Below are 25,723 nucleotides of genomic sequence, written 5' to 3'. Positions count from 1 at the left end.
AAAGAATAAGAAAAACAGTCTTGCTGTGCACAGGCCATGGGGCATTCAGTGTGTTCCCTACCCCTGTCCAGGGGAGCAGCATTCACTGTTCTCGGCTCCCACCCCAGCTCTGGCTTTCACTCGGTCTTTGAGGCATATGCATTGTACCCCTAGTTCCTGCCCAACCTGTGCGCTGTGCTGCAAGGATTTCTGAGAACTTCTTTCTGTGCCCCTTCCCACCTCTTCCACCTGTTGTGTGGCTGGTGGGCAGAGGGCACAGAGAAAAAGCTAGAAGCAAATGGAGCCTGCAGCTTGTGGAGCCGCCCTCAGGGCTGCAAGGACGGCATCGAGCGTTCTCACATTTGGTTCTGTGCTGCATCTCAAGCCTACACCTGTCGTGTCTACTACACGAAGCATCTCCAGGCACAAGATCCAGGAACCTCTTAGGCCACCACCATCACCCAGGCAAATGTTAACCACGTAGATTTCTCAGCTCCAGTCATGGCCTGCTAATTCCAAGCTGCAGTGGGACTGTTTACTCCTTGAAGAGGCCAGAATGTATTGAGATCCGCTACTACAAGAAAATCAATGGATCATAATGGGTCCTTCCTGGAGGAGACAGCAAGAAGACTCTAGAAGCATGCATGGTAGGATGAGGAGATGGGAGAATGATACCAGCAAAGGGAAGAGACTGGAGGAGACTCTTCATGGTTTGCATTTCATTTAAAAACCTCCAGTTTTGAGTAAAACATGCAAATTGGCATTGGTGCCTTTTGGAAGCCTAGAGAGCCCCCCGGAACAGGGAGGCCAGGTGGTTGGCACCTCATACAAAGGCTGCATTTGTGTGAGGCTTGGGCGAGGAGGGCGCAGATGCGCAGTGCTTTGCATCGAAGACCACAGCATGCTCCATAAACAGAGTGTGATGGAGCCATTTCAGGGCTTCCATTTCAGGGCTTCACAGGGGAGGAAATGAGACACAGGAAGCAACATTTTTACTGCTGCCTCCAATCACAAAGACTGTAACTGTCCACCAACAGTGTCATCAAAATCCTCCAGTTACTTATTAACTACTAAAAGACAACCGCAGACTTGGGATAAAGACTAGCATTCACTTCCTTTCCTGAGCCTTCAGCTTTGACCTGTCTTTCCTATTTGTTTACTGCCTCAGTGGGCCTAACTCTGCAAATATGGACGAGTTGCTGTTGATTAATAGTAACAAATAGCCTACCAACAATAACTGGGATGTCTTGTCCAAGCTTACAATAATTGTACAATATAATATTATTATTATCTTCATTATATTTTTAACTAAATTTATTGTGTGTGTATGTGTGTGTGTTTACAAGAGTGCGGCCTTCATACGGAGGATCAGAGGGCAACTTATGGGAGTCATTTCTCTTCTCCTTCCATGGAGTACCAGGAATTGAACTGAGGTTGTTATCTTTGGGGAAAGTGCCTCTACTGTTGAACCATCTTGCTCATCTTTATCTTTGTTGTACAGCGCAAAAAAGCTGAGGGTCAAAAATCCGTATTGTGAAACAGACTGAGGTCTGCTGAAGCTACTGGGCCACACAGATTTTTTAAAATTTATTTTTCTGTGTTTATGTGTGTGATATGTGGGCATATATGTACAGTGTTTGTATGTGGGTGGGTATGTGTACACATGCACATGTGTGAAGGACAGAGATGGATGTCAGATATCCTTCTTGACTGATCATTGTTGATTTACTGAGTCAGGGTCTCATGACCCTCGAGCTTGCTGATTTTTATAGTCTAGTTAGCTAGCTTGTCTTGGGGATTCCGTCTCCCAAGCTCAGACTATAGGTTGGCCACCATGCCTGCCTTTTACACGGGTGCTAGGACCTGAACACTGGTCCTTATGCTTGTGCTGTTTGCTCTTGCCCCTACAGCCCTCAGACAGCTCTTTGTGGGTGAGAGCCTTGCTTGACATCCACACACGTCTAAATGTCCCTCCTCTCAAGTCAACAGGTCAATGGAAAAGGCAGCATCAATGGTTTGTAGCAAGAGAAAGCAGAAGGGGAGAAAATAACCAATAAACACACTAAGCAAGAAAAGCAGATGAAGCCAGGTGTGGTGGCACCTATCTCAGCATTCCAGAGGTTGAGGCAGGAAGGGGGACTGGAACTGGAAACCAATCTAGACTGCATGGTGAGACACTGTCTCAAAAGAAAGGGTAGGGGGGTGTGGGGAGGGAGGGGTATGAATGTATACCCAGGTGTTGAGAGTAATTGCCATTGTATGTACTGTCTAGATTTCCTTCAATATACATATGCTACTTTTATAATCTGAGGCCTTCCTCCCCGCCTCTATCCCTGAATGGGAAATTAAATGCTGTCGTTTATCAGTCATTTGTCCCAAGCCACACTAAAATAGCAACTGATACATGACAGTACTAGAAGACAGAAAGGCCTGCTGGTGAGCTGCTGATTGTGGGACATTCTGCAGTGCAAAAGGCAGATGGGACTAGATGGACAGAGGTCAGAAGAACGTTTTCAAGCCCAGGATAAACAGAGAATAAAGTACATAGATTCTCTACACCAAGTCCCGGAACCTTAGCCACAAGCTCCAAGGCGGCTGAACTGGTGATAGAGAGATCAGTTAGAGGACCCTGGGAATGCAGCCAGGGCCCTCCCCACATGGGTGAACATGGAGCAGCTGCTTCTGATAGTTCTGCCAAAGTGTCAGCTGATGACATCCTGAAGCAGGTGCCTGTCATGAGTGAAATGGCCTCCAGCAACAGGGCGTAATTCTACCAGTCTTCAAGGAAAAAGGTCAGTGCAGCTCTGGAGGAGCCCTGTGCATGTCCTCTCTGCGGGCTAACACCTTTCCTACCAAGTCTTACTCCACGCAGAAGCCAAAGCACCAGAAATTGTACCAAGAGGCTAGCAAACACCAGGAGCACATTCATTCTCTTCATTCTCTCTCTCTCTCTCTCTCTCTCTCTCTCTCTCTCTCTCTCTCTCTCTCTGTCTGTCTCTGTCTCTGTCTCTCTGTCTGTCTCTGTCCCTGTCTCTGTTTCTCTCTCTCTCTCTCTCTCTCTCTCTCTCTCTCTCTCTCTCTCTCTCTTTCTCTCTCTCTCTCACACACACACACACACACACCACACACAAAGAGACTGACAGATATACAGAATTGACTTTTTTTTTGAAATGGGCTCTCCCCTGTGTGCCCCTGCTGGCCTGGAACTTGCTGTGTATACCAGTAGACCAGGCTGGCCTTAAACTCACAGAGATCTGCCTGCCTCTTCCTCCACAATGCTGGAATTAAAACATTTGCAATAGCGTTCTATATGTCACTAATAACTTAAACTGTAATTTAAAACACAGAGCTAGGGTTAGGCATATGAGTGAGCAAGTAAGTAGGAGTGTTAGGTGTACAAACAAGAGTGTGTGACTTCAAATCCCCAAATAGCTATGTAAACATCCAGGTGTGGCCATATGCATAATTATAACTCTAATACTGTTAGGGGTAGAGACAGGAGGATCACTGGGGCTTGCTGGTAACCAGTCTACCTCTGGGTACAGGGAAAATCCCTGTCTCAAAGGAATAAAGCAAGCTAGGTGGTAGCACACACCTTAATCCCAACACTCAGGTGGCAGAGACAGGCAGATCTCTGTGAGTTCAAGGCCAGCTTGATCTACATAGAGAGTTCTAACACAGCCAGGGCTATATCATGAAATTCTGTCTCAAAACAACAAAAAAGTCAGACAGTGACAGATCAAACACCTGCCATCTGTCTCTGGATACTGGGCACTTTCACACACGTGTGTGCACACATCATACACAAACACAACACTCATACAATACAAAGACCAGGGCTAGGTATAGTGTTGTGTTACACATCTGTAAACCCAGCATTCTAGAGATGGAAGGTTCAAAGCTAGTTGACTACCCTCTTTCAAAAAACCAAAGTAGGAGCAGTGCAGGGTTAGCAGGTGAGGGTACTTGTTATAAAACCTGTGAACCGGATTCCAATCTCCAAATTCCGCTGACTGTGGAAGGCGAGAACCATTTCCTGAAAGTTGTTCTCTGACTTTAACAAACACACTATCGCAGGAGTGTGACACGCACACTCTGACACCCATATTCAAGTGAGTACACACACACACACACACACACACATCTCAAAACAGACAAAAATAAAAGTAAATAGAACACCTGAGAATCAGTCTTTTAAGGTAAAGTATAAAACATTAAAAACTGTTTTCATTGTAAAATTTGAAAGCTCATACATAGGAAAGTGCTCCGTACACTGTACTACATCCATATACTCAAGTTCTATGTGACTGTCAAAACGGAACTGATATGGAATGATGTTCAGGTTTTTATTTTCTTTGAGACAGGGTCTCTCTTTTTATCCCTGTCTGTCATGGAGCTCACTATACATACCAGATTGGCCTCAAATTTACAGAGATCCTCCTGCCCCTGGCTAAGTGCTAGGATTAAAGGCTAGCACTACTATGTCTGTTACCTTACAGAACATGGAATGTTTAAGAACATCATGTATGGTATGCCATTTGTCCTTAGTTAGTACACCAGAGCATCATTTCTCTACCCTGTGCATCTTTAGGTGATGCAGAAGTGTTCAAGGAGCAAGTCTGGAGAGACAGCACAGGCTCCCAGGATTTACTTTTATTGTTTTTGTTTTTAATCGTGTGTGTGTGTGTGTGTGTGTGTGTGTGTGTGTGTGTGCATGCACACATGCGTGTGTGCTGGTTCTCCTGGAGCTGGAATTATGGGCTAGAGTTACAAGTGGTTGTCAGCTACCCAGAATGGAGCTGGGAACAGAACTCGTGTCCTCGTGGAAGAGCAGTAGCTACTTTTAACTGCTGAGCCATCTTCCCAGCTCTGTACTACTTACTTTGGTCTTAGATAGAAGAGCAAATGAAAAAGATATATGATCCTGCTCATTTGTACAAGAAGAAATGTCAAAAGAATAAATCAGAAATGATTGAAGTTTGTCACTAATAAGCAAGAGGTGCAATAAAGGTGGCAAATCTACAGGATGGCACTGGTATACAGGGAGTCGTCTCTGCATATGCCTTTCTAAGTAGTCATAAGACATGTTATGTATGTATGTATGTATTTAGGGCCGTGGATGTAGGTAGCATAGTGGTGGCATGCTTTCTTGGCATGTGTCGGGCCCTGGGTTCAGTCTGTAGCCCTTTTAAAAAAGTATTTTTTTCTTTTAACATGTGTGAGTGTTTTGTGTACCCAAGGAGGCCAGAAGAGGGTATCACATTCCCAAAAACAGGAGTTACAGTGTAACTTGTCATGTGGGTGCTGGAGAGTGAACCTGCGTTTTTAAGAAGAACTGTCAGTGCTCTTCAGTCATCTGTCTGTCTGTCTGTCTGTCTATCTACCTCCCTATCTATCTGTGTATCCTTTTCTGCCTGTTTATCTGTCTATCATTTATCTATATCTGTCTCTATCAAATCCATGACTCTGCATGCTAGGGAATTGCTCTGCCAACTAAACCACATTACTAGACCAGTATTTTAAAATTCTAAAATAAATTAATTTCTCCTTTATTTTAAAGACCATTATTTTTTTTTATTTTGTGCACGTTTGCACATGATCGCTGTGTATATGGCATCAGATCATCAGGCTTGATGGTAAGTGCCTTTACCCCCTGTGCTATCTTGCTAGTCTGTCTGTTCTGTGTTTTAAATAATGAAAAAAAAACCAACTAGAACACAAATGAACGGAACAGAAAAAACTCTTCACAGGGAATATGAACAGACCAAGTGGACTTACTTTTAATTTTTGGTGGTCCTTACAGGGCAAGCCTGGGGACCTTATGCATGCTAAGTACACCCCTATTGAGCTAAATCTCTCACCATTAGCTTTAAGAATTTTTTCGCCCTAAAGATTTGCTAAGTCTGTCTATGGCTATACCACCCTGAATGTTCCCAGTCTCCTCTGATCTTGTTCCCCCAAACACTATAGTTCCTTTTCTTTTAAAAATGTATGCATATGCCTGCATGTTCATTCATGTGAGGGTGAGTGTGCACTTGTATGCACACATGGAAACCAAAGGACAACCTCTGGTGTCATGGTTAGGAATGCCACACACTCCTTTTGAGGTTGGGTTTTTCACTGGCCAGCAGCTCACTATTTAGGCAAGGCTTGCTGGTCCATGAACCACACCTGGTATTTTTAATGTGGGTTCTGGGGGTGGAGCTCAGTTTTTCATGCTTCCCAAGCAAGCCCTTTATAGACTGAGCCATTCTGAATCCCACTATGGTTCCTTTTTGATGACCTTAAGTTCTTAATTTCCTATGTTTTCTTGTAAAAACATATTTTAGCTTTACATTTAAATGCACACTCATTTCAAATTGACTTCTGCGTTCAGTAGAAGATAAGTGTAGAGTTCCCCATCAATTTTATGAAATTGTTCCAGGAACATCTGTTCAGAAGAATTGAGAAGCTTTGGTCCCTTTGCTGAAAATCAGTTGGTTATAGACAAATGAGTCTATTTTTGTGTCTTTTTCTGTTCCATTGCCTACTTGCTTATCTTCGGGTCTCTACTGTGTATTTTGTTTTGTTGTAACTTCATGGAAAGTTCTCAGGTCAGGTGGTCTGAACCTTCTAGCTTTGATGTCAGGGAGCTCTGGCTGGCCTACCACTTGCTGTGTAGTCAAGGCTGTTCTTACACCGATCCCCCTGCCTCCACTTCCTAGGCGCTGGGTTACACTGGTGTGTTACATGTCTGACACTGGTTATGTTTTTCAAGCAAAACAATTCAACCAAAATTTTATTTTGTGCCTAGTCCAGGCCCTCTGTAACTCTTCATGAATTTTAGGTCCAAATTGCAGTTATTTATAGAAGAGGATTTGGGGATTCTGATGGAATTACGTTGAATCTGGAGAGCAATTGGGAGAAAATCAGCTTTTTAACAGTGTCCACTCCTTCAAATAAGCTGTATGGCTACCTTTACTTAGACCTTCCTACATTTTTTTTCAGCAATGTTTTTTTTTTTGAGGTGTGCAGTAAAGAGATTTCACAACAATTTTAGTGTTCATTCTAGAATAGCTTGTATTTTTTATGTCACTGTGATATTTAAAATCTTTTCTCTTTTTCTTTCTCTTTTCCTTCCTTCCTCCTTATTTCCTTCCTTCCTTCCTTCCTTCCTTCCTTCCTTCCTTCCTTCCTTCCTTCCTTCCTTCCTTCCTTCCTTCCTCCTTCTCCCCTCTCTCCCTCCCTCCCTCCCTACCCACCTTCGTTTCTGAGACAGGTCTCACTATGTAGCCCTGGATGGCCTGGAACTTGCTTTGCTCACTAGGCTGGCCTTGAACTCACAGGGATCCACTTGCCTCTGCTTCCCAAGTGCTGGGATTAAAGGCGTGTACCACCACACCCTGCTTTGGGTCAGTTTTCTTTCATTATGATAGAGCTCTATGTTTTATGTTTCCTTAAATATGTGGAGTTACTCATGTCTGTTTCTTCCAATGCTCATTTGTGTTGCTAGTAGACTTCATGATTTGCCTTTGTTTTTATTTTTCGAGACAAGGTTTCTCTGTAGCCTTTGTTATCCTGGAACTCACTCTGTAGACCAGGCTGACACTGAACTAAGCGATATGCCTGCCTCTGTCTCCTGAATGCTGGGATTAAAGGCGTGGGATTAAAGACATGCCAGACAAATTTTGCTATTTATTGTCTCTTTAGTTGAAATGCGTTTTTACTTTTCATGTGACTCCTGGTTATTTTAAAGGACTCTGTTTAAATCTTATTTCTTGGCCATTAGTGGTGACACATACCTGTAATTCTAAACCCTGGGAGGCTAAATTAGGAGGGTTGTCAGTTTCAGGTCAGCCTGGGGAATGTGGCAACAAGACCCTGCTTCATCTGCTCGCCCCCATTTCTTTATTTCTTCTTTTCTCTTATGACTTAGCTTATCTACTTTTTCTACTGTATTAGTCACACATGTTCTTCATATGGCCATGTTACATACTGTCCTCATCTCTAACTTTTCTTGGACATACATGTTTGTTTTATGTGTATGATCTTACCAACTCCCTGGAATGAATGGTAGACTCCCTAGTTGCAAGTACCTCAATCTTGGGCTCGCTTTATAACTGTGTTAGTATTTTGTGTGCAGTTGGTATGAAATTAAAATGCATGTCAAAAGTCATTAATATGAACAATATGTTTGTGTATAATCCAAATTACCTATGGTGAGTTATACATTTTATTAGAAAATGTGATAACTAGGGTTGATTTTAGCTCAGTTGGTAGTACTTCATTTGTATGCACTGGCCCTGGGTTTATTCCTCCATACTATATAAACCAGGTTGACTGTAACTCCAGTACAATATAAACCAGGTTGACTGTAACCCTAGTACAGTGTAAACCAGGTGTGATGTCTGTAATCCCAGTACAGTGCAAACCAGGTGTGATGTCTGTAATCCCAGTACAGTGTAAACCAGGTGTGATGTCTGTAACCCCAGTACAGTGTAAACCAGGTGTGATGTCTGTAATCCCAGTACAGTGTAAACCAGGTGTGATGTCTGTAATCCCAGTACAGTGTAAACCAGGTGTGATGTCTGTAACCCCAGTACAGTGTAAACCAGGTGTGATGGCTGTAACTCCAGTACAGTGTAAACCAGGTGTGATGGCTGTAACTCCAGTACAGTGTAAACCAGGTTGACTGTAACCCAACACATGGGAGGTTGAGGCAGAAAGATCAGAAGTTGAGGGCCGTACTTGGCTATGGTGTAAATTAGATCAATCTGAGTTTCATTAGACCTGGTCTTGAAAGAAAGAGAGAGAGAGAAAAAGATGATACTTCATGATACAAAACAGTATATGCTAACAGCCAAGCGACAGAAAACACTCCAGGCATTGTAAACAGGGACGGAGGACAGAAAATTGTCCCAGAGGAGAAATGGGATTTGAACAGGCTCTGAAGTAGAGGTAGGATTTAAGTGAAGAAAAAAGACATGCCCTTCCCACTAAAGGAATAGTATGTGGAAAGGTCTTGGGGTAGCAATGTGTATCATTCCTGCTGGAGATGAGAGGGGAGACCAGTGTGGGAAAAGCTGGGAGCGGGGAGGTGTGGATTTGCACAGAGGCTCTTATTATGAGGCTGAGGACTGGGGCCAAGGGTTTAGCATTCCCACTTCTAATGGCAGATAGTGATGCGCTCTTAAAATTTTTCCTCTTTATTTTGCTACTTACATATCTACATTTATTTTTAATTTGTATGCATTCAAGCGTGTGTGCCTGTATGTGCAAGCAAGTGACCTCTGAGCTATCCCTTCAGCTCCACTAGTTATATTCTTATTTTCTGCCAACCTTCCCTTGTCCCTTTACTTCCCTTCTCCGTCGCTCCTCCTCTTCCCTCCCTCCTACCCTTTCTTCCCCGTTTCTGTCCTTGTGGATGTTTGTGCAGGTGTGTGTATGTATAGAGACTAGGGGCCAGCAGTTCCCCTCAGGAGCTGTCCACCTTGGTTCTTGTGACACTCTCTCACTGGGATGGTCTTACTGGAACTTGCTGTGTAGTCTACAAGCCCCGGTGCCGGTCCCTGCCTCCTCAGTGCTGGGACCATGAGCGCGTGCTGCGACACCTGACTTTCATGTGGGTGCCTGGACTGAACTTCGGTGTGAAGCAGGCATTTGCCCTGCGAACTCTGTCTCTGGGCTCTCCCTTGGTGCCGTATGTCTTGGGTTGCTTGTGCATTGCTGTTTTCTTCACCCTTCCACTGTTATTTCTGTCGCTCGTTTAGTACTCATGCTCTCTGACTCGCATAGGCCAGTCTCTCGCTGCTTTGGACCTGGTGCTGGGTGCTTTGCCTTTTCTGGGAATCCATCTTCTTAGTTCTTTCTTGCTTTCCTTTCTTCACTGATTCAGAGTGACTGGGCAGCTGCTCTGTTTTGTTGCTGAGCCTGGCAGCTGGGAGATGTGTGTTTTCAGGGAACTCTGTTCTAGCTTCCTTACCCCACCGGACCTAAACTGTCTGTACCTTTAATTAAGAAAAGTGAAACCACCTCCCAGAGGTCATGGCACTGAGAAGTCTAGTGTACGGTGGGTAGGAATGGAGTCTTGTGTCATCACATTGACTTAGACAATGAGCCTTTTTATTGCTTTGTTCACTTCCCCAGGGGCTTCGTTTCATTGTTCTGTTTTTGTGTATTTAGGTGGGGTTGAGAGAGATATCTTGCCCTGCACATTTCTGCTGTAGGCCTGTGAGGTGCATAAAATTAAGGGAGATTTTTCTGTGAGGGGTACAGGAATGGTGGCGGCGTTGAACGAGATTCTAGGTGTGCTCAATAGCGTTGGAACAGAAGTCTGTGTGAGCAGTACATAGCACCAAAGTCTGAGAACCCAGAAGAGGCAACTATATAGAAAGGAGTCCCAGGAAGCCTGAGAGTTGAGGAACTGGCTTTGGATTTTGCAAGTGATAATGTAAATACTATAGTGAAGTTGCTAATTAAAAATTGAATATTTTTTTTCCCCAAACTAGGGCCAGGAACTCTGTGCAGCAGTGCTGGCCCAGACTCCCATTCATGATTTCACTTTCTTCCACTCTGTGGCTAACCTTCTTACCCATGCCTTGTGGTTCAGGACCACTTGCCTTGCCTTTTGTGGCTATTCCACAATCCTTCAAGAGGACTGACTGGCTGTGGGAGGAGATGTCAGGGTCTTTGGTGGCAGCTGTAAGGGCAAACTGAATGTTGTTTAACCCCTGATTAAAATGGGCCTGTTGCCTAAGGCCTTCTCTCTCTCTCTCTCTCTCTCTCTCTCTCTCTCTCTCTCTCTCTCTCTCTCTCTCTCTCTCTGTCTCTCCCGTGTCTTACATATGGGTACTTTATTCTAGTTTGGAGAGGAGCTGCTTCTCTGTGTTCTCCTGTCTCCTCACACTTATAGGACAAGAGTAGGAACTAAATTTGGTAGATTCGCCAGGGAATTCCATGGTCCAGGAAGAGAATATTGGCACATCACAGATTTTCCCTGTGATGTCATGCTCTTATTGGGTAATTGTCAGATCATCAGATTGTATTTACTAATGTATTTAAACATTAATCAGGAAGTAGACTCAGACACTGGGCGTTATCTTAAGCATAGGAAACCTCAAAGCCCACCCCCACAGTGACACACTTCTCTAAGGAGGCCATACCTATTCCAACAAAGTCACACTTCTTAAGATCTTATGGGGGCCAATTACATCCAAACTACCACACACTGTGTGACAGCCCTGGCTGTGCTGGAACTCACAGAGATCTGCCTTTGTGCGCCAGCACCACTGCCTGGTGGCCTAGGGCAGTTTCTGCGAGGCAATGTGAAGGTGCCCACAGCAAGAGGCTGTAGTAGGAGCCCCGAGCCATCGCTCTTGTCTTGACTGAGGGGTGACTGGGGGCCCAGAGAGGGACTTGAGTCTGCCTGACCCCTCATCCTTAGGTCTCGATTCCTGTCTAGTCCTTCTTGTTTTGTGGCTCTTCAGTTTCATCTTTTTAGCTCTTCTTCGAGGCTGCTCATTTTTTCCTTCTGGCCTGTGCTCTCCTGGGTTACGATGTATCTTCCTAAAAGTGATTCAGTGAAGTCCCATTGCAGGCTTCCTACCCCTTCTGTCCCACCCATCCCTTCTTCATGCTTATTCCGGGTCTGACGCCTTGCTGTTCATTCCTCCAGAGCACGGACATTCTCAGCACTGTCGGCTATGACAGCATCATCCAGCATCTGAACAATGGCCGCAAGAACTGCAAGGAATTCGAAGAGTTTTTAAAAGAAAGGTAAGATGCCCAGGTCTTCCACACGCCCCACCCCCACCTCAGACCGGGAATCATTTCTCTTGTCTTTTTGTTAGTACTGGGCACGTGTGTGCTGCAGTGAGCGTGTGGGAGTCAGAGGACAGCTTTGCGCAGTTGGCTCATTTCCAGCTTTACATAGGCTCTGGGGATTGAACTCGGATTGTCCAGCTTGCCCTCCAAGCATGTCACCCTCAAGCCATCTTACCCACTGTAATTTGTTGTTGTTGATTGTGTTTACCAGTTCCGAAGACCCTCTGCTACACAGTGTGAAAGGATCCCAAGAAGTGACTGGTATTATTCTAGAATTAATATTAATATGCCTTCTCAGGGAGAAATTACTCTGCACATTCAGAGATTAATGAAAGGGAAAAGTGTTTTTAGCATAGCATGTGTCCAGCTCTGGCTAATGCCCATTGAGGAGCCAGTCATAAGCAGATGGTTTTAGTGGCTCCACACACACTGTCATCCTTAAGTTTAGGTTTAGTTCCAGGTCACACTTTGAATGGTTTAAACAGAGATACGAGACCGCAAGTCTGGCCGCTTGGCAGATGGGAGATTGGCACAGCAAAGTCATTGCCAGACTTATTTAAGTTCAACAGTGTTGTACTTTTCCAATAGTTGTTACCTGGGGTCATCTTGCCCACTTGGAAGAATTATGCTTTTCTGGAGAAGAGCGCAGGGGACTTAATGGCAGGGCTAGGACCTAATGATGTGTAACCTGTGCTGCCCTTAGATATGGAGATGAGGCTAGTGGCCATTTGTAATTCAGAGTTTTCTCCTTTTGTTATGGGAATGGAGCCTAATTGGGGGCCTATATTTGTAAACAAACATTACCATCCTAACGTCCTAAATTCCACTGACCTCAAACATACCTGGTTAGCACACTTCTTATATTTGGTGTATTGTGGAGGTAATTCCTCTTAACTAAATTCTACTTTGAGTGACTTCATGTCTCCTAAGCAAATCTGTTTGTAAACATTTATAGTTGGGACACTCACGTTTCTTTTACATCAATGCCTGTTCTAAAATTCCTAGGAGCCAATTTGGAAATAAGACTGATAAATGTAGCAGCACATAGACCGCAGCAAGCACACAAACTGTGGTAAGAAGCATGGTATCGGTGACACTGAAGAAGCAGATTAAGAGTTGGCAAAATAAACTGGGTGGTGGTGGAGCATGCCTTTAATCCCAGCACTTGGGACGCAGAGGCAGGAGGATGTCTGTGAGTTCAAGACCAGCCTGGTCTACAGAGGGAGGTCCAGGACAGCCAGGGCTACACAGTGAACCCCTGTCTTGAACTCCCCCCACAAAAGAATTGACAAAATAGTCAGGTGGCGGTGGTGTGTGCCTTTCATTCCAGCACTCAGGAGATAGAGGACAACCAAGAGCTATCTAGTTGAGACCCTGTCTTGGGAGAAAAAAAAATTAGGAATTGGCAAAATACAATAAACAAACAAATGAAACAACAAAATTCCAGGGTAGCTTCATGGGAGAGTGGTTCCTTGCAAGGCTCTGGCTGGAGAGGTGGCTCGGACAGCTGTGGGAGACAGCCGGAGGTGGCAATCAGCAGCTGGAGGTGGTAAGAGGGGGGACAGGACCTCATTCAGACACCAGAAGATGAGGCACTGTGGGAGAAGTGGGAACAGCACCTTGCTGTCTTGGAAGCTCTAGGGAGAATGTGGTTGTATAGCCTCTGGTGTCACCAGGGCTCCTTGATGTCTTTCAGCCCCATAGTCCCCTACCCGCTTTGTCACTAACAGGGAGTCTTGACTGTGTCTTCCTCATCTACGTCTTGTGAGGACTCCTACAATGATGGATTAGGTGCTGACCTGCTCAAGGGTGCTCTCATCTCAGCTAATTACATCTGCAGTGACCCTATTCCAAAGAAGAGTACAATCTGAGACCATGGGGACTGTCCTTGGACATGGTCAGTTTTTAAAGGGACACAGCCCATGACATGCAGATGGAGCAGGCAGGAAGCTGATTCCTACAAAGGAAAGAACACCAGGAGAAGAGTCTAATCACTTCCTCTTCTGATCCTGCTTCCTTAGTCATTGTCAGGGACATGCATCAACAGCATCTATCTGTTTCCTCATCACTAAAAGGAAGCCATTGTACTCTTGTTCTGTAAACTCTCTTGAGCAAGGAGCTCCACCAGCACAAAACGGATGTTCCAGAAATGATAACAAGGGGCTGGAGGGATGGCTCAGAGGCTAAGAGCACTTGTAGCTCTTGCAGAGGACCAAGGTTCCATTCCCAGCATCCACATGGCAGCTCACAAACATCCACAACTCCAGATCCAGAGGATCTCAAGCCCTCTTTCTTTGGCCTGTATGTGCTCTGCACACACATACTACATAGACATAAATGCAGGCAAAGCACGCATACATAAAAATTAAAAAAGTGAATCTTAAAAAAAGACAAAATGATGAACGGGACCAATGAGGGGGTTGGTGGGTGGTGATCTAGGTAGAGGTTTTTCCTGTCAAAGGGAATTTCTACAAACTCCTGGTGGTTCCTTCCTTGTCTGTGGCCTCAGAACCCAGTACTTCCCCTATGCTTGGGATCTTCCTCTGGATGTCAATGGTGGTTCCCCTGGTTTCAGAGGATGACTCTCAAGTTTCACTTCAGTAAAGCTCCCCCTTTTCTTCAGAGAGCAGACTACTGGGCGTACTGGGGGTGGGGATCCTGCCCACTGTGGCCCTACTGCTAGGGCTCCTCCCCCTGGAAGCTATGGGGTGGTTCTTCAGGAGCGTGCAGGAGGGAGAAGGGAGGGCAAGAGACAGGGATGCTCTGCTAGGTTCTGCCTGCAACACGTGGGAAAGCTGGATGATGACTTTTGAAGTGCTGATGTTTAGTTATCTCTAGTTTTTCTTTTCTTTTTTCTTTTTTTTTTTGGTTTTTCGAGACAGGGTTTCTCTGTATTGTTTTGGAGACTGTCCTGGAACTCGCGCTGTAGACCAGGCTGGCCTCAAACTCACAGAGATCCACCTGCCCCTGCCTCCTGAGTGCTGGGCTTAAAGGCGTGCGCCACCAACGCCCGGCTATCGCTAGTTTTAATGCCAAAATAAAGTAGGGAACTTTTTACTTCCAAAGCTGGAGACAAAGTCCTGGAAGGATTGATTTGGTTTAAGGAGCAGTTCTACTTCCAGTGAGAGGAAAGAGCAGATAAGAGCCATGGCTTAACACAGGGAATAATAAACATTTTAAGATGCAGAGAAAGAGGGAAGCAGAGCGACACTAGCAGAGCCAGAAGAGACCCCAGGAAAAGTCTCTTCTCTGCACTAGGCAGCCGTGGGGTGCCATTGTAAAAAGACCCCTGCAGTCTCCGGGGCTCTGATGTCTTTGAACCATGCTCTTGGGAAACTGAGAGCAAGCGCTGTAGGATTGTGTGCTGAAACCTGGTCAGAATGCTTCTAGACTGCAGGAAGAAACTTTGATCAGAGCTATACAGTCTCGCTGAGACGGAAACTTGGTCGGAGCAGAGTCTGCAGGGGAATGTAGATAGACCCAGTTTCCAAGCAGCAAACAGGACTCCTGAAGGGTTGTCCCTAGGTGTGACCAGCATCTATAACCCAACCTTACAAAGGGATGTCTAGGGGTGTGACAGTCCTCTGCGAGCCAGAGAAAGGGACAGTTAGACTAGCAAACAGGCTGGACTACATCAGGCTCCATCCCGTACTTAGCTCTCTATCCTTTCTTTAGTCTTCCTTATTTAACACCAGCGCCAGATTAGCAGGCCAACTCTGGTCTCCTTTGGTTTTGTCCTCAACCTCTCTCTTTTCCTTTTTTGCCCCCCTTTTCAAAAAGTACAGGCTTTTCCTGGTTTGTAGGGTTTCTGTGTCTCAGCCTCACGAGGTCTGTCTGCATGGTTGTAGATTAGCCGAGTGTATGAATTTACAGATGTCTTTTCATTTTACTTTTAGCCAAAACTGACTCATCTCTCCTACTGTTTCCTCTTTTATTCATATTTCCCCTCTTCCTTTTTTACCTTCTATCAATCCAATACTAATTATTAGTCTTATTCTGAGTTTTTTTTGCCCAATTTGCACAGTAGTTAACATATCACTCTATGATCAGTGCTCCTTTACTTCCTAAAATGATTGGCATTTAAGAAGTGTTTTTTTTTTTAATTTGACTATTACTGGATTTTCATAGTAGACATACCGTTTGATAGTGATCCTTTTGAAGACAGTATTCTAATTTCAGGGGCGCACTGGGGATTGAGCCTGGTGTACTAGACACCATTTCAGCAGAGAAAACAAGAATTCAGCCCTAATGAAATCTAGTCTTTGTTGAATGTTAAAAACACTTCCCCGGAAGGAATTAGAGCAACTTAAAGAGAATTCAACCGATGACCCAAACACAGATGCACAGGTCCCAATGCAAAAGCATAAAAAACATGAAACACCAAGACAGCATAACTTCTCCAAGGTTAGTAATACAGTAGAAATGGCTTCCAGTGAGAGTGAGTTAGACAAAATCATAGACAACAAATTCAAAAGAATGATTGTAAGTATATTCAAATAGATCAAAGAGGTTAAAAGCTTCTGAATGAACTCCAAGGGAACACAAATAACTGAGTAGAATAACGTGATCTGCATAGGATATGAAAATAGAAGTCAGCAGAGACAGAAATACTCAAGAAATCCAAGTGGAATATTGGAAATAAAAATTCAATAACTCAAACAAAAAGCTCTACAGAAAGGCTCACCAATGAAATGGATCATGGGTGGTTCAGAATATTAGTGTTTAAAGACAAGGTAGAAAATTTTCATCATTCAGACTGTAAAAAGTATAAATTCACAAGAAGGTATGGACAGAACATTTCTGGGATACTCTGAAAAGACTAAATTTATAAATTATAGGCATAGAGCAAAAAGAAGTTCATACTAAAAGCATAGAAAACTTTGTCAATAAAGTCATAACAGGAAATTCCTCAAATCTAGGGAAAGAGGTACCCTGCTTTGGTACACGTGGCAGTTAAAACACTAAACTAGGGAAAAAAATCTCCTCATGTCAAATTGTAGTTAAAGAAGTAAATAGACAGAACAAAGAATACATATTGAAATCTGCATGAGATAAACACTAGCTTACATATAAAACCAGGCTCATCCAAGAGATTTCTCAACATAAACTTTAAAAGGCGGGAGGGCATTAATGTACCTACTTGAAGGAAAATGAAACACTTTTTGTTATTATTAAGAAATGTGTGACCGCTAGTCAAGCTCTGCGGAAGATACTTGAAGGAATCTTTCAGACTGAGAAGGAAGGCAAACATATCTATGAGGCTGCAAGAAAGGATAAGCTACACTGAAACAGTGAATAATCAAACAAGGATGAGGAAAACCACCAAACACCATATAACCAACAAAGTGGCATGTGTTAATACAAATCTTTTGATAATAATTTTGAATATTAATGGTCTCAAGTCCCAATTAAAACACAGATTAACATATTGGATTAAAAAACAGATCCTATGTATTTGTTAGACCTAAGAAACATACCTCAGCATCAAAGACAGATGCTACCGCACGGTAAAAGGAGGAAAAAATTCCAAGCAAATGGACCTAGTAAACAAGCAAATGTTGTCGTTTTAATACCTGACAAAATTCACTCCAAACTAGTCAAGAAGGGGTAATAAATGTTACTTTATGCTGTTAAAATGGAATGACCCATCAAGAGGACATTGGAATTCTAAACATGGGTGCATCAAATATGAGTGCACTCGATTTTATAAAAACAAATACTATTAGATGTAAAGTTACATATCAACCCCAGCACAATAGCACTGGGTTACTTCAATATCACACTTCTACAATAGATAGGCCATCCCAAGGGGAAAAATATGTGTCTATGATAAATAATATCATACACCAAGGGGAACCTTTATGGACTATTTCATCCAGAGGTGTAGGATGGACATTTTCCTCAGCAGAACATATGATAGGACATGTGGAAATTCTTAGCACATGTGAACTTATTCCTTGTATTTTGACCACAGTGGAATAAAACTGTAGACCAACAGCAAGAGAAACTATACGATATACACAAACTCATGGAGAGTAAATAATACACTATTACATGATGGATCGCTGATGAAATCAAGAAGGAAATGAAAAAAATCCTACATTGAATGAAAATGAATATATTATATCAAAACTGCTAGGATACAATGAAAGAAATTCTGAGAGAAAGGTTCATAACCACATTGCCCATATTAATAATTAAGAGATCTTAAATAACTTAATGATCATCCTTAGGGCAAGGACAAGTTGAACATAAAATCAGTGGGTAAAAGAAATAATATCAAGCCAGAAATTACTGAAAGAGAAATAATATAAAGAATCAATGAAACAAACAAGTATTTATTTGAAGAGATCAACAAAATAGGCATACCCTAGTCAAACGAACCAAAAGAAAAAGAAAGAAGACACAAATTAATAAAAATAAGCAAACCTAAAAGTGGAATGGAGACTTTACAACAGATACCAGGGAAATTCAGAAAATTCTTGGGATATGCTTTAAGTTGGAAAATCTAAAAGTAATGGATGAATTTCTGATGCATATGATTTCCCCAAATTAAACCAAGGTGGGGTAAGGAGTTTAAACAGAGGGATTGGAGAGATGGCTCAGTGGTTAAGAGTGCTTGCTGTTTATTCTTCCAGAGGACCCAGGTTTGGTTCCCACCATCCATGTCACATGGCTCACAACTGCCTGTAACTCCATCAGGGGATCCAGTGACTTCTTTTGGCCTTTTTGGGCACCTAAACACATATGTATATATACATTTGCACATGTGCACACATGCACACACAAATAATAAAATAAAATAACACATCTACATAAGGTAAAGGAGGGGCTAGCTCATGCTCTTTTGGGTTGTGGAGAACATGGGAAGGGCAGAGACTGCATCTTCTGGAGCAGGAAGACGGCGACTGTTATTTACTCTTTTCTGTGTAAGTACTTCCCCAATAAATACTTATTTATCATTTATCTTGGGTCTGGTGGACTCATTTAAACCCCACCTTCATCCACAACAATTGTTGAGATTTGGGGGCAGTAATAAAATCTCCCAGTAAAGAAAAAAGTCTAAGCCCAGATGGACTCACTGGTGAAGCCTATCAAGCATCTATCTATCTATCTATCTATCTATCTATCTATCTATCTATCTATCGGCAGGGTCTTGCTACATAGCTATGGCTATCCTGGAACTTTCTATGTAGACCAGGCTGGCCCCAAATTCACCATTCCCAGCTTCTACCAGACTTTTAAAGGAGAATTAACACCAATGCTTGAACTATTTATTCCATAAGATAGAAAGGAGTGCTTCAAGCTCAGATAAAAACACAACAGCAACCCAATAAAGTCATAAACCAATATCTTTGATGACTGTATATGTAAAAATATAAATAAAATGCTCACAAGCTAAATAAAAGAAAACATTAAAGAGATCAATTGCTCTGGCCAAGGTGATTTCATTCTAGAGATTCAAGGATGGTTCAACAGATGATAATCAATAAATGTTGCACATTGTATAAATGGGCTCAAGAACAGAAATCACATGATCATCTTAATAGATACAGAAAAGGCTTTTGACAAAATCCAGCATCCCTTTATCATAAAATCATGAAGAGGCAACAATAGAAGGAACATTTGTCAACATTACAAAAGTATATATAACAAGCTACACTGGGCATTAAACATTTTCCCTAAAATCAAGGGCAAGACAAGCATGCCCATTTTCTCTACTTTTGTTCAATGTAGTGCTCAAAGTCTTAGAGAAAAAGACAAAAGAAAAAAATAAAAGTGATATAAATAAATAGTAAAGAAAGAAGTCAAAGTCATTTTATTTTAAGATGACTCGATTCTATAAATAATAGACCCTAAGGTTCTGGGAAACCCTTGCAGCAAAATGGCAGGATGCAACATCAAACACCAAACCCTCAACCTTTTGTGTACCAGCAACACACATAACGAGAAAGAAATCTGGCAAGCAGTTCTACTCACACCTGCCTTAAAAGATACCTCGAGATAAACCCAGCCAATGAAGAGAAAGACCTCTCCGAAGAAAGCTTTAAAATTCTTATTAAATCAAAGACAGTTGAAGATGGGAAGACAGCTCATGGATGGGAAGAATCAACATTGTGAAAATGACTATCTTTAAAATGTTTTTTTACATTTTTTTAGCAGATAATCAGCAGATGTGTGCTCCAAGCTTAGTTAGAGACCCTGTCTCAAGGGAAGAAGATGGAGTGTGAGTTAGGGCTAGGTTAGGGTTAGGGTTAGGATTCTAGTCTTTACATATGGGCACACAGTCACATGCTCATGTATGCCCACACAGTACAGACATATATTAACAAACAAAAATTTTAAAAGTATCCATTTCAATCACCATCAAATGATACAACTAACTGTTTGTGGTATATTTGTGCATGTTCATGTATGTGCATGCACATATGTGTGGCTGCACATCTATGTGTGTACACATATGTTGTGCAGATCAGAAGTTGCTGTGCATGTCTTCTCAACTGTTTTTCACCATTTTTTTACTTTATTTATTTGTAGTGTGTATGTTTTCTTAAGACTTATTTTTATTTATGTGTATGTGTCCACATGCCATGTGTGTATGGGAGCCAAGAAGGTCAGAAGTGAATGTCTGATCCTCTGGAGTGACCGGTGAATTGGCTGATTGGTGTGCTATGAACTAAACCCAGGTCCTCTGGAAGAGCAACAAGTGCTCTTAACCATGAGCCATTTCTCTAGCCCCCTCTTTTTGTTTTTTGAAGCAAGGTCTCATAATCCTCAACTGGCCTCAAACTGCCTGTATCACCATGCCTGTGGCTTTGGGTTTCATTTTATTTTACTTATTTTTAGTTTTTTTTTTTAAATACTGAGTCTTATATCTTAGACAGTGACATTACATCTGAACTTCTATAGTAGATGAACAACTTTCATTCAGGAGGAGTGTCTTCTGTGTCTTAGCTAAGAACTATATGAAGGACCTATGACCGTCTCTTCTGTTCCCTCTAGGGCATCAATTGAAGAGAAGTATGGCAAAGACCTGCTGAGTCTCTCCAGGAAGAAGCCATGTGGACAGTCCGAGATCAAGTAGGTACCAGTGTCCTTCTGACTACTAGGCTGGCCCTGCTGTTTCAGCAAGTACAATTGAGTGGCAATTTCATCATGTAAGACTGAAAGAATATTTTTTTATTCCTTGTTGCAAATTATGAGAAGTGTATGTCTTTTCATAGATCCTTTTTTAAAGGTTTGACTTACTTTACTTTTTAAAATCATCTTTTTTTTAAAATTGAGCTATACATTTTCCCCTGCTCCTCTTCTCTCCTCCCCTTTCCCCTTCCGCCCTTCTCCCTCATGCTCCTAATTTACTCAGGAGATGGTGCCTTTCCCCTTCCTAGGTGGATCCATGTGTGTCTCTCTTAGGGTTTTTTCATGTATCTTATTGGGACACAGGATTTGTGATTGATTCCATGTTAGCACAATTTTTTTCCAGTATGGTCTGAAGAATCCTAAGATACACATTTAGTTTAAAGTGGCCCTGGACAAGGTCACCTTCTTCTCTGACAGTTACAAACACAGACCCTTGTTGCAGAAACACAGTGAAATCGAAAATTTAGTTTATAATGTGTGCACATGCACGCATACAATCACATACACACACAGGAACATACACAGGCACACACACATACATACCCACATACACAAAGGTTATTGTGAATACAATTCCACAATGCAATAGATAGCAGAATTAGATATACATAGATTTTTTTTTGGTTTTTCGAGACAGGGTTTCTCTGTACTGTTTTGGAGGCTGTCCTGGAACTAGCTCTATAGACCAGGCTGGCCTCGAACTCACAGAGATCTGCCTGCCTCTGCCTCCCGAGTGCTAGGATTAAAGGCGTGCGCCACCAATGCCTGGCACATAGATTTTTAAAAGTGCTGCAATGAACAGATCTAAACACCTCAAGTATATGGGGTATGTTTATAGAAGAGTGAATTAAAAGCTTAAGTGAGGAGAGTTTTAGAAATGTCCTAGAAATTTTGAAAAAGAATCAGATATGAATAAAACCATCAGGGAACTCGCTCTGTAGACCAGGCTGGCCTCAAACTCACAAAGATCCTCCTGCCTCTGACTCCTGAGTGCTGGGATCAAAGGTGTGCATCACCACGGCCCAGCACAATGCATTATTCTTAAAAAGAACTGAAAGTAGATTGTAAGTTTACCACTCCAAAACAGTGGTAAGGATGTGAGGTAATGGATATGTTAATTGCTTTACAATGCATATAAATTTCAAAATATCGTGTTGCACATGGTAAATATGCACAATTTTATTTTTCAATTAAAAGATAAAAATTTAAAAAGGAATAAGCTTGACCTATAGTTTCTGATCAGTAAGTATATACTTTTAATCCAGCACCTGGGAAACAGAGGTAGGTAGATCTCTGAGTTCGAGGTCAGTCTGGTCTACATGGTGAGTTCCAGGACAGCTTGGGCTACAGAGTTAGACTCAATATCAGGAAAAAAATAGATTTTCTGAGACAAAGAGTCAGTTAAGAGCCAGGGTTTGAGCTGGGGCATGGTGATGCATGCCTGTAATCCTAGCACTTGGGAAGTGGAAGTAGGAGGGTTACAAGTTTAAGGCTGGCTGCAGCTGTGCAGCATGCTTGGCTATGTGAGTTGCTGTAAACATGTATGCACACACACACACACACACACACACACACACACACACACACACACACACCGCAGATACTCACCCAAAGTGCAAACCAGGACTTGAGCTCTCTCTTTAGTTGTTCTGTTTTCATATTCAAATGACAATGTGTTCTTATGAGAAAGGGATCAGATTCCTATGTTATCACTGGGGAAGATAAAACGCAGAGTCTTTGCATTCTGCTTGACCCAGGGCAGACAGTGTAGAACCGTTTATGCCTGGGATTGAGGGCTGATCTTAAGAGGTTCCAGTCTGTTACTGTTTTCTGAAGCTCCAGGGCAAAAGTGAATCTAGAGCCCCCATGTTAAGATGTAGGCAAAGAGAAGCACGTGAAAACATGGTAATACAATTATATGGATGATTTCCAGAACTGACATTGCATATGTACTTGTTTTTCAGTACCTTGAAGAGAGCCCTTGAAGTCTTCAAGCAGCGTAAGTGAATTATTTTATTTTATTTTATTTGTGTGGGTGTTTTGCCTGCATGTATGTCTGTACCAGGTGTGTGCCTGGTGCCCACAGAGGCCAGAAGAGGGCATCAGATCCCCGAGAACTGGAGTTACAGTGGCTGTCAATACTGTGTGAGTGCTGGGAATTGAACATGGGTCCTCCTGAAGAGTAGCCAGTACTCTTATTGCTCAGCCATCACTCCAACCCCTAGTGCGAAATGGCATTTTCTGTCCTTGTTAAGCTCTGTGTCTTTCTTCTAAGGTGAGTTATATTTTGAACAGTAGTTTAGCACTGGGTAAAAAGATTTAGCACAACCGTAAGGTGAGAACTAGCTCTGCAAAGTAGAAATGAGAGAGACTCTTCACATCTACCTGTCACTTGAGTAGCTGTGGATAGCACAGATTCATGGCCCATCTGAGGTTCTGACTCAGGGAGTTTGGAGTAGGGCCCGGGATTCTGTGTGCTCTTAAGTTCCAAACGGGAACACTGCTAGGCAAGGACACCCTGTCCTGCTTTGCTGTAAGAGCTATCATTGTGTGAGTGTTTGTCTGCAACCCACCTGATTCAGACTTACCCAACCCGTTTTATGTTCTTCTTGTGTGGCTTTTCTCTTCCCAGAGACACTTGTGCAGGACTTCAGCCACTGGGGTAGTATCATAACTGTCTTGTCATTTCTCCCAGATTTCCAGACATTTTTATCATTTTTATGCAGAAGAAATCTTTATTTTCTTAGCGTGTGTATTCATGTGTGTAAGGATATATGAGTGTAGAGGTCAGAGCACAACTTTGGGGGCTCTTAACCTTTCTGTTTGTCGAAGCAGGATCTCTCTTGTTTTTTTTTTACCATACAGCATACTCCAGGCTAGCTGACAGGCAAGCTTCTGGGGATTTCTCCAATCAGTGCCTCCCATCTCTTGGGAGTACTAGATCTCAGATGCATGGCACACATCCGGCTTGTTTCGTTGTTCCGGGAATCTAACTTAAGTCGTTAGACTTGCTCGGCCAGTGGTTTTACTCAATGGCAAGACAAGCTCTACAAGACATTTTAAATTATGGCAGTCTTCAAAGAACAGAGTACCTGGCCATTCTTTCCTCGTATTGTAATCTGGCACGTGGTCCCACAGGCCACTCCCCTAGACCTGCTCTCTCAGTGGGTACCAGCAATCTTTCCCATGTGTCAGGTCTCATGGGACTTTCTCGCCCATTTTGCCATGTCCATTGGTGTTGCCCTTGTTTGGTTATGAATCTGACTTGGAATTACACCAGCAGATTTTTATTGGTTACAGTAATGAGGTGACATCCGGGAATCTGGGGTGAGACTTGTTACATTGCTCTCCAGAGATTCCTGCCCAGCTCAGTGTTGCTCAGGATTTCTACTTCCGGGGCTCCCAGAACCAAGGGGAGGAACTACACGTGCTAGTTTATAATAAAGGATATTGCAAAGGCAATGGCTTAAGGCGAGGGGGTGGAGGCGGGACCCTGAGGAACTTTCATGCCCTCTTTGAGCACACTGTGCAGGAATGGGCTCAGCAGGCTTAGCTGCTCCGATGCCGCCCGTTCTGTTGCTATGAGCAACACTCAGTTATCTTCACGTGCTTGGCTATTAGGAAACTCTCAAAGCCATTTCTGTTTTGATTTTACGGAGACTTCATTGGATAGGCACGCTTGTTAACAGACTGAGTGGGAGAGTCAGTCTTCCTGGCCTCTGGAGTATCATGTCTACCTGCAGGGCATGGAGTGAGACCCCCGAAGGGAATTGGGTCCTTTGACCTACTACTGCCAGACAAGATAAAGAATTTTTTATTATGGCCCACTAAAGGCATAGGCAGATTAGTTTTCACAATATTCCTTGGGCAGCAGTCACAAAAGCAGTGGGATGAAACTAAAGTAAATATTATTATAGACCATATGTGTAAAAGGTACGTTAGTAAATCCGTCTCTCAATTTCTCCATAGACAGTGTCTCCTTCCCCCTTTAATTCAGCGATGGATCTGCTTCTCAGTGTAGTTGCAGCATCCTTCCATGCTCCTCCTTTACATATACACTGTCAGCCAAGAGTCCCGGAGCAAAGAGCTTCAGCATAGCTTGGCTTGCCCAAGTAATTTACTTTTTTGCTCTTTTTTGTTCTCTACTCCCTCTAAAAAAATAGCTTTATTGTTTCTGTTGTGGCTGTACATACTGGTGATCTTAGCACTCAGGAGCCAGAGACAGGAGGATCGTGAGTTTCTGGGGTACACAGCAAGAGACAATACTAAAGAAACAAACAAGAAACAAAGCAAAACAAAAGCCCTCAACAGTTTTATTTTTCTTATTAAGATGATATATTAAGAATATTAAATATTGAGCCGGGTGTTGGTGGTGCACGCCTTTAATCCCAGCACTCGGGAGGCAGAGGCAGGCGGATCTCTGTGAGTTCGAGACCAGCCTGGTTTACCGAGCGAATTCCAGGACAGCCTCCAAAACAATACAGAGAAACCCTGTCTTGAAAAAACAAACAAACAAAAAAGAATATTAAATATTGAATTTAGTATAATAGATACTTCAAATGAGACAGCTGACTCTGCAGGAGACAGTGAACACTGGAATTTTTATTTCTCAATGTAAAGTAGTTCTTGGTGATTATTTTGCCAGGTATTTAGATGTACTTTATTTTTAAATGCATTTAGATACATGTTTATTATATATATAATATACTTATTCATATACATAAATAATAATATGTCATGGGAGTTGTTCAGAGTCTCTCTGGGTTGAGCCAGAACACATGTTAATGTTTTGTTTTATTGG

At 42.7% G+C, this 25,723-nt stretch overlaps 1 protein-coding gene across 2 annotated transcripts in view; it reads left to right on the top strand.

The window, feature by feature from the left end:
• The window catches only part of Pstpip2 (proline-serine-threonine phosphatase interacting protein 2), a 76,776-nt gene that overhangs the window by 24,179 nt on the left and 26,874 nt on the right, over positions 1 to 25,723 (top strand). For both annotated transcript variants that reach the window (XM_005076471.4, XM_013118004.3), the window contains exons 2-4: positions 11,633 to 11,733; positions 20,785 to 20,862; positions 22,887 to 22,921. In XM_005076471.4, the coding sequence (XP_005076528.1) occupies positions 11,633 to 11,733; positions 20,785 to 20,862; positions 22,887 to 22,921 (214 nt within the window). The remainder of the gene's footprint in view (positions 1 to 11,632; positions 11,734 to 20,784; positions 20,863 to 22,886; positions 22,922 to 25,723) is intronic.

The sequence above is a fragment of the Mesocricetus auratus genome, unplaced genomic scaffold (assembly GCF_017639785.1).
Source record: "Mesocricetus auratus isolate SY011 unplaced genomic scaffold, BCM_Maur_2.0 Super-Scaffold_6730, whole genome shotgun sequence".
Taxonomy (NCBI): Eukaryota; Metazoa; Chordata; class Mammalia; order Rodentia; family Cricetidae; genus Mesocricetus; species Mesocricetus auratus.
This window is presented reverse-complemented; position numbering and strand designations above follow the sequence as displayed.